Source organism: Hypomesus transpacificus, chromosome 6 (assembly GCF_021917145.1).
Source record: "Hypomesus transpacificus isolate Combined female chromosome 6, fHypTra1, whole genome shotgun sequence".
NCBI lineage: Eukaryota > Metazoa > Chordata > Actinopteri > Osmeriformes > Osmeridae > Hypomesus > Hypomesus transpacificus.
This window is the reverse complement of record NC_061065.1, coordinates 8,112,468-8,121,605: the sequence shown is the minus strand read 5'-3', so window position 1 is coordinate 8,121,605 and position 9,138 is coordinate 8,112,468. Positions and strand designations below refer to the sequence as shown.

Here is a 9,138-nt window from a genome sequence, read left to right as displayed (position 1 = left end):
AGAAGGAGTGTCACATGACCAGTAACCCTTTGACCCGGCTTCCATGCTGTAATCCGGCTGAGCAGTGAAAATAAACATCTCGTTACCCCTGAGTTGGCCCTTCCCCCTTCTCCTCTCCCTTAGGCCCTTGTCTTGGGATCGGCTCACTGTTTACTAACAGAGTTCACTGGAAGAGAGCAAGTGATCATCTCCTGAGACAAAAGCTTCATCATGAGCCCCACGTGACCAGTGTACTTGTCTTTGAGGAGCGAAAAAGAAACAGCATAACTAAAGGGATAAAGAATCTGTTTAGTCTGCAGAACATCATCCAATGGTATATAAACAAAACAACAACACACATTCTTAAAACATTTTGTAGTGGGTTGAATGAGTTGTTTATTAGGATGGCCAACCAATGTAACTACTGTGTTAAAAAATGTAATAGTAGTTACAATACTTAAATTAAGTAACCCCTATGTTGAAATTATGGACTATATCCTGTATTGACACCTTAGTGTGTGAAAGATTATAATTAGAAAAAGAAATATACATAACAAAGAGGAAGTCTGAAAGAAAACAAATTCAGATAAAGTTATTACCTGCTTTCTCTCAGTTGTCTAAGATGAAACAAAAATGATTCCTTCAAAAGACAAAGCATTAAGTAATCTGGTCTGCTTCTCAACTCAGACAAACCTGTGAAACTAACAAGCATAAGTTCAGCAACAATATTCATCGAAATGCAGGATCGTTTTTATAGATGATTCCAGAAACTCCATGAGGTCATTTTCCTCACCAGCTGAATCACTCACTGAGAAGCTGTGTGTCTGACGGTGAGAAAAGAGTCCCTGGGTTCAATTCAGGGGAGAAGGAACTCCCCCCGTCCATTTCAGAAGATGATAAGAGGATGTGAAGTCTGAGACTCCCATGAGACAGTGACCCAGGCCCCCCTGATTCAGTCCTTTAGTAAGTGAATCTGGCAAAAGGCAACCAAAGCTTGAGTTTCCAGAACATATCCTTAGACCCACAACTTGTCTCACGTGAAAAATTACTTGAGCGTCTGAACTTTAACATAAGTAAGTACTGTTCTTAGCTGAGAACAAAAAATATGTGCAGTACCAGAACATGTTTAATGTGAAACAATATCAGGAGGTTTCAAACACTTGTTTGTGTTTTAATGAGTTAAACAATGGTCTCAACTATGTGTTCACAGTGTGCAGACTAGGATGACAGTGTTATTCTTACTACATCCACATTTCTCCAAATATGGGATGGTCCAAGAGGTAAGAGAATAAATTCAAACATAAGGGGCTATTTTGGACTCTGTATCACTTTAGTTCCACAGAAAAGTATATTTTTAGTGTCGCTATTATCTGGTTATACTAACACAGTCATGTCTTACCATGCCACACTAGTCAGTGTCAGATTCCTAATTGAGATCACTGCATAAGATTAACAGACCATTCCAAGAAATCCCTTTCCAAGGAACTTATCTATAATAAAATCCCACAAACTGATCTCAGTCTCGTCTTTGGTGTTATCTATCTAATCCTTTTCATATCCCAAGAGCAAACCGACATGAATTCTTGAAGTGAATTGAATCAGATCATTAATGATTGAACATAATAACCTGGCGCTATTCATCAGCAGTTAATTTACCTTTTACCATAGTTTCCATCATCCCCTGAATGTAGGGTGTCTTGATACAGCAATGATGTGAGATGAATACTCCGACTGAACAATTATTACTAAGTAGTAATTTAGCAGACGCTATTACCATTTAGCAGACGCAAAGCAAACATTGGGGGATTTAGGCAAAGTTTTAAATGCAATGAAAAATATCTTCAACATAATACATCTACAACATGCCAATACACACAAGTCTTTCATGTACATTACATTACATTTAGTCATTTAACAGACGCTCTTATCCAGAGCGACTCACAGTGAGTACAGGGACATTTTCCCCGAGGCAAGTAGGGTAAAGTGCCTTGCCCAAGGACACAATATCATTCGGCACGGCCGGGAATCAAACCAAGAACCTTCTGATTAATAACCCGACTCCCTTACCGCTCAGCCATCTGACCCCCAGGCAAAAAGAGACCCATATACAACAAGTGACAATATCCCTTAATTCATAGAAACAGGACGAACTTGGGAAACCTAAGACATTAAAAAGGTGTTTTTATCCTCATCAGACTGAGGGACAAAAGACGTGCGAGGGAGGGTGACCTATCAGCGGTCTGCTGAGGTTTCCATCACGGCTAGACCACAACCTTGATAGTACGATTAGCCCGAGTGGGACTTGATGGTTGCTTAGGAACCGCAAGCCTACTCAACGGCATGTGAAATCTAAGAGACACAGTAGCATGTTGACTGTGGCTAAAGGAATAATCAGGGGGGGGGAGGGGGCGGGTGGGGGTGAAGAAATGTTCAAAGAGAGTTATATTTAGGATTCATTTACAGAATATAACTTTTATTTTCTGTACAACTGACCCTCAAGGTTTAGAGAACAGTCATGACAGTGTGTGTGTGTATGTGTGTGTATGAGTGTGTGTATGTGTGTGTGTGTACGTGTGTGTATTGTGTTGTATTGCTCTCTGGCAGGCTGGCTGGTGTACAGTGGTTTCTGCTGGATATTCCTCACTCTGCTTGCCTCCCCGCAGGCTCTGACCAGGCTGTTTATTCTTATGCTCGGTTGTCCTGGCATGACCCGCGCTGCAATGCCAAGCATTGAACTGAGTCTCATAAAAGTAACTGGGTTGGAAGCCAGTAATTTATTTCAGAAACAAAAACAGCCAGGCGAAAAAAGTCAATCAAGAGTGAGGCTACCAATATAATTCCAATAAGCCCTACATCTCAGACGCATGATCCAAAATGTGGAGAAGTAGTGGTGAGACTGTGACTGCTGCAAAAGCCAGCTAACAGAGATTTACTGGGTTAGGGTTAGTAGGCTAGAGGAAATCTCTCTCCTCTGTTAAGGCTGTTTTGCCTGGGATTTGCTGTAGGCTGCAGGCTATGCTGCACTCAGTCAGGCTGAATGGCACCTCGTCCCGACACGTTTCAGACTACTACTGCTCAGTACCAGCTGAGGTGCTGAGACACAAGACTCTGAGTCCTCAGAAGATAATGGTGTTGCATGGTAATGGCCGTTATAATAATGTAATATGTCGAGCAAACCCCACGGAAATGGAAATACATTTGAAGGTAACACTTTACATTGCACTGTCTAGTGCAATGACATGGTTAGGGACAGTGTGGTAAAAACTGTGCATGTGTCTGTTAGTGTTGATCATGGACATATAAAACAGTCCTAAACTACAAATGAGATAATACTATTGTCAAAAAAACAAACTACAGCTACTCCTGCCAGAGTGTACACGTTGTGGTTATCAGGTTGAGTTTGGTAAACTGACTGAGAGTCCCTGTCACTGATGCCAGCTGACATTAGAATACATCTCACTTCACTTGTCAGTCTGGCACCTCGATCAACTGTAAAAGACACCGAAAGGGGCATATACTGCGTGTGTGTTTGTTTTTGTGTCTGTGTGTGTGTGTAAAGGCCTATAGTAATTGAGCAGGAAAACGTTAATAACATATTTAAAAGGGTTCTGTTTATATGTTCATATTATTGAAGTATGTGATCAAGCTCAAGCCCCATATTAGACATTTCTATTCGAGGCTTTGCCATAAAAAGAAGAAATTATTTTGGGGGGCGATTTATAAGCGTGCGCAATACAAAAGACGTAGAAATCTTAATGATTTTTGCATTTGTGTGTACATTCTAAGTATTTACAAGGTAAGTCACTAATTGTGGTGTGGATAGAACAAGGTGCTTATAAGTGTTCGCGACTGTTAGACATGCCAAGGTAGTGGACATCTGGTTTCGGTTAAAGCATTTGCGAAATAATTTGTCTATCTTCCTCTAACAAACAAAAAGGTAGGCCAACAGTCCAGTATGGGAAAGTCAGATAATGTCGAGATGGTATACCCTGCAAACCAGTTTGACCCACGTGTAGTAAAGCATAGTTACGGCATAAACTTAATTGTAAAACCTGGCTTTGTGAACAACAACAGTACGAGGCTTTAATTTATGCCACATGTTTGCAGTGAGATCAAGAGGTAAGCTATCTCCAGCACCACCTCCTCCCAATTTAGAACCATAAAACCTAAATAAATTCATGGTTGAAAGACATTCGTGGAGAAATTCGACCATTAAACTGTTGACTGGTGGACCAGAGGCCTGTAGTGTGGCACTGGGAGGGTGTATTAAAAAATAAACAAGAAATGCACCGCAAATAGTGATAACCCATATATGGCCTACATATGCACACATTTCGCCAATGTGCAACCATTTAGTAGCCTATGTGTTGAAGAAAAAACATATATTTTAGTCTTTAACCCAACGTCAATAATCGCAGCCTATGTTTGCTGCAATTTATTTTATTTCAATCAAAATGTGTTTAATCCAGATCGTTCCAAAAATCAGAAATAAAGCATTAAAAACGGCCTCACTTTGCGCTCTCAGTGCGTCATTACGCATGTTCAGGACAACTGCAAAAAAAAACAACGTAGAGCTTTTTCCATGCTTCTATTGTAAACCAATAACATAAGTCTGACCAGTATGCTTCCATTTAAAACTATAGGCTGTCATATAGGCCTACATAGGTCAGTCCAACCCTTACCCTTATGTATTCATTACAGATATTTTGTTTTATTTGATCTCTTTTGAAGTATTAATAATGATCGGGCCAGATTTAAAGAGTTTATTCATCAGCCGTCATAATGGTACACTACGCTTCACTACAATCCTTGACACAACCGGATCTTACCCTAAATCTTTCCTTACCTTGCAACATCGTAAAAATCGGAAGTTTGTACATGATTATAACTCTTCCAATCTTTTTACTCTCCAAAAAGTCAACGTTCTTACATATACAATTGAAACGGAGAGGAAATGTGTGTGAAGAATATCGGTAAGGGTAAGTGACCTAAGATAACCCGTTTGGTTATAGCCCATTCCTCTGTGACTCGTATGCGCGAGCGCCGACTAGTGAGAAAATTCTGCGGATCACAAATGTGTAAGCAAAAAAGGGACATATGATAATGTTTACTTACAGTTGGAATAATATCTCACATATTATAATACAAAGATGATAATTAACAAATTGCTTGACAAACGGAACAAGTACCTCATTTAGTCGACCTTGATTAATGTAGGTCTATTGGAAATAATAATGAATAACAAATAGGCCTATACTGAATAGCCTAACTAAATCTAAATAGCATTTGAGCGCAAATTCCAAATATATTACACTATAGATGTCGTCGTAGTCTAATTGTTATCTGTTTAAGCAGGGCAGGGTAACAGCCTATTCACATGTGGAACCGTAAACAATTCTCAAGGATTCAGGCCTCTAGAATGTCCCATAAAAACGGTCTTGGTAAACCTATTTATCTCTTTCAATTGCATAATTTCCTAAAAACTGATTGGGATAAGTGTCTGTTTCAGACGTGACAAGTTTCCGTCTCTCTCTCTCTCTCTCTCTCTCTCTCTCTCTCTCTCTCTCTCTCTCTCTCTCTCTCTCTCTCTCTCTCTCTCTCTCTCTCTCTCTCTCTCTCTCTCTCTCTCTCTCTCTCTCTCTCTCTCTCTCTCTCTCTCTCTCTCTCTCTCTCTCTCTCTCTCTCTCTCTCTCTCTCTCTCTCTCTCTCTCTGAAGCGCAGAGTTGACGGGAGGTAATCCCCACCATGTGAGGGGGCGGTGCGGGCTCCGGAGGGCGGAGGCGTGTTGTTTTTTATTCAAATCCTAGCTGTTCCTATAAAAAGGCAAACTCAGAACGTCAGAGAATTTCATCCGATGAGGAAAGGTGACTGATGCGATTGCCTTTTTGCTTGCCCGGCTGCATCACCTCTGCAGGCACCAAGATGCAGGAGACTGCAGGTGCCCAAATGCTGAGGGCTTTAAAGCATTCAGCCCTTTGCCTGATGCTACTGCCACGCTTCCTTCTGGCAGCGCTCATGCTGTGGCTTCTAGATTTTTTGTGCATCAGGAGAAAGGTGTTGCAAAAAATGGGAGAGCAGACTGGTGGACCTGACGACCCGCCGGTGTGCGTATCCGACTCGAACAAAATGTTCACCCTGGAGTCTCTCAGAGCCGTGTGGTACGGCCAGAAATTAGACTTTTTCAAAACGGCGCACCTTGGACTTTTTGCGCCCAACACTGAAGTGGTACAGCTTCAAGAGCAAAAAAAGGTACGAATCCTAGACTACATGAGAGGGAGGAGACCGCTTATCTTAAACTTCGGGAGTTGTTCTTGACCACCGTTCATGACGCGCCTTGCCGCGTTTCAGCGCGTCGTCAATCAGTACGCGGACATTGCCGACTCCCTTCTGGTTTACATTGAGGAGGCGCATCCGGCGGACGGCTGGGTGAGCTCAGACGCGCCCTATCAGATCCCCAAACACCGGTGTTTGGAGGACAGACTGAAAGCGGCTCAGCTGATGCACTCGGAAGTGCTCGGGTGCAGCGTGGTGGTGGATACTATGGACAACTCGTCCAACGCTGCATATGGAGCCTATTTCGAGAGACTCTATGTGCTGAGAGAGGAGAGAGTCGTGTACCAAGGGGACCGGGGCCCAGAGGGATACCGGATTTCTGAGCTCAGAAACTGGCTCGAGCAATACAGGAATGGTCTCCAGAATTCCAGAACAGTGGTGCTCCACGTCTAATTTATCATCTCCAACTGCCAACATCCATCCCAGTGCGCGCTAAGTGTCTACAGTGACGAAATATTAAGATGCTGCTTTAAACTGTTATCACTGCACACAGCCTACGTTGTTTTGCTCCAGTGTCCAGCAGCAGGAATATTCAGCAAATATCAATCTTGTTTAAAAATGTGAAGTTCTAGGTCGTTAGATTGTTTTTTTCTGGAGCTGTCAAACTGATATAAACCTGTTCAAATATTCACTATTCATAAACCATTCTATGGTTATGAGCAATTTATTTTTTATACCGTGTGTGTGTGTGTGTGTTTGAGTGAGTGTTTGAGATTGAGAGAGTGAGCATGGGAAACAGTGACTGAAGCTAAAACCTTTTACTCCTGTGTTCTTGTGAAGTTCGGCTTTTAAAAGGTTCAGCCAGAAAACCGATACTGATGTTATCAACACCGGAGTACTTGGCGGTCAGCTGGAGTTTATCCCTAATGAAAAACTGCCAAACTTGTAAATTGTAAATATATTTTATTGAACAGATATTTTTAATAAATGTTAGAACACATATTGATCTATGATTCTCATGCCTGAAACACCTGCTTCTTTACTCCTTGTGAGATCTTGACATAGAATATTTCAAACATACAGTGGCGACAGAGTATGAATCGGCCGGGGCGTACGCTTCCATACCTAATCTTTAATTAATAAAGCAATTTACTTTTTTTTTTTTTTTTAAGGGATGGAGACCATTTTGACTTAGTCTAATATGACAATGACACAATCTTTCGAATTCGAATGTGATGTGGAATGTGGCCTAAATAGTCTAGATTTAATCTTTTGGTTGATCTAGCAATTAGGTTAATCTGTACCTTATCACTGGGCTCCGTTTACTCTCATATTTAGATACTTTTGTGTCATAGTAGTCTGAACTAGAACTTTCTAAATTTATCAAATTTAGACTGGATCTTTGCAGTGTGTATTTATATACTCTGCTGTTGGCTGCATGTCCTTTGAAGTCCTCTAGTCAATTAAGAAATGTTCCTAAAATATATGAGCTAAAGTTTTATTTTTTGCTGACTCAGAAAGGCCTGACTGAATCTTGGCCTCTAGTACTGTTATAAATAATATAAATACAGGGCTTGTTCATTTCTGTTTTGAAATATTCTAATCCAAAGGAACAAACAAAGCGAGATTTGAGCCTGCAATCTCTTGATCTGCTGTTAAATGCTCTAACCACTGAGCTATACACTCCCCGTTACAGTACTAAGCATACAAGAGTGTGTGTGTCTGTGTGAGTTTATGAATCAGGTATGTGTGTGTGTACGTGTATGTGTGTTATGAGTGCAAGCCTCTTTGTTGGTTTGTGGGCATGTGTGTGTGCATGTGTGTTTGTGTATGAGCGTGTGCATGTGCACGTATGTATGTACTGTATGTATGTATGTATGTATGTATGTATGTATGTATGTATGTATGTATGTATGTATGTATGTATGTATGCATGTGTGTAATGCACAGAGTCGTCGGATTCAAAGAAAGTACAATAGTTTAATGCTTGCCGGAAAGGAGACAAATCTGATCGCAATACAAAGTTGTCTGGTTCACAAGTCCCCATGTAAGACCATTTAAACATATTGGTGAGAAGTCCCCCCCCCCTGCATATCAGGTGTCAATGTGATCGATCCCAGAGGTATTGCGTGCGTGCTCGTGGAAAGTTAGAGTTCTTTGACCCAAGGCTTGACCATATGATTCACTCAATACAGATAGATAAGGTTAAAAACATTTAATGCACCTCTAGTAATACAATGGTCAGCCTAGGTCAGTTTGTTTACATAAGCCTAGTGTTATCTATAGGTCATGTGAGAAGGAGGTTCTCTGCTGACAAGGACTGCTAAGCACCAGTATTTTCAGTGTAAAACGTTACATTCTTAATTTCTGTGACGTATGTATGTATGTGTGTGTGTGTACGTGTGTGCGTGCATGTATGTGCATGTGTACATAGGAAGATTCAGGGTAAGGGTGTGTGTGGGCGGAGCATGAGGGAGGGGTACAAATATTAAAAAGAGTTATATTTATGATTCATTTACAGAATATAGCCTTGTCAGTCCTGTACAACTGACCCTCAAGAGAGGGTCAGTTTAGAGAGCAGTTGTGACAATGTGTGTGTGTGTGTGCCCCCCCGCCCCTTCCAATGGGGAGCAGAAGGCAGGACCTCCACCAGATGCTGTGGGAGAGTAGAGTCAAGACAGGGACATGGTGTCTCACCCAAAGCCAGAGCCTAGGACAGCTGCCCTGAACCAGGCCTAGACTGAACCTCCACCCTCAGTCACCTGACATAGTGAGTGTTTCACAAACACTTCCATATCTATTCTTCCAATATAAATAACACAATGAATTTTTGGATGTTAAAGTTACTGTAAACAGTACTACTCAAGAAACAAACAAGTAGCCTGC

General features: G+C 41.4%; 1 protein-coding gene across 2 annotated transcripts; it reads left to right on the top strand.

Moving 5' to 3' along the window:
- The first annotated feature begins 5,827 nt into the window (after positions 1 to 5,827).
- dio3b (iodothyronine deiodinase 3b) lies at positions 5,828 to 7,250 on the top strand. Of its 2 annotated transcripts, XM_047021819.1 has the most exons (2): positions 5,828 to 6,548; positions 6,784 to 7,250. In XM_047021819.1, exons 1-2 carry the CDS (start codon positions 5,851 to 5,853, stop codon positions 6,866 to 6,868), a joined length of 783 nt encoding a protein of 260 aa, XP_046877775.1. In that variant the 5' UTR covers positions 5,828 to 5,850; the 3' UTR covers positions 6,869 to 7,250. The 2 variants fall into 2 exon arrangements, with proteins under 2 accessions (XP_046877775.1, XP_046877774.1); XM_047021818.1 differs by having other exon boundaries at positions 5,828 to 7,250.
- The last annotated feature ends 1,888 nt before the right edge of the window (positions 7,251 to 9,138 follow it).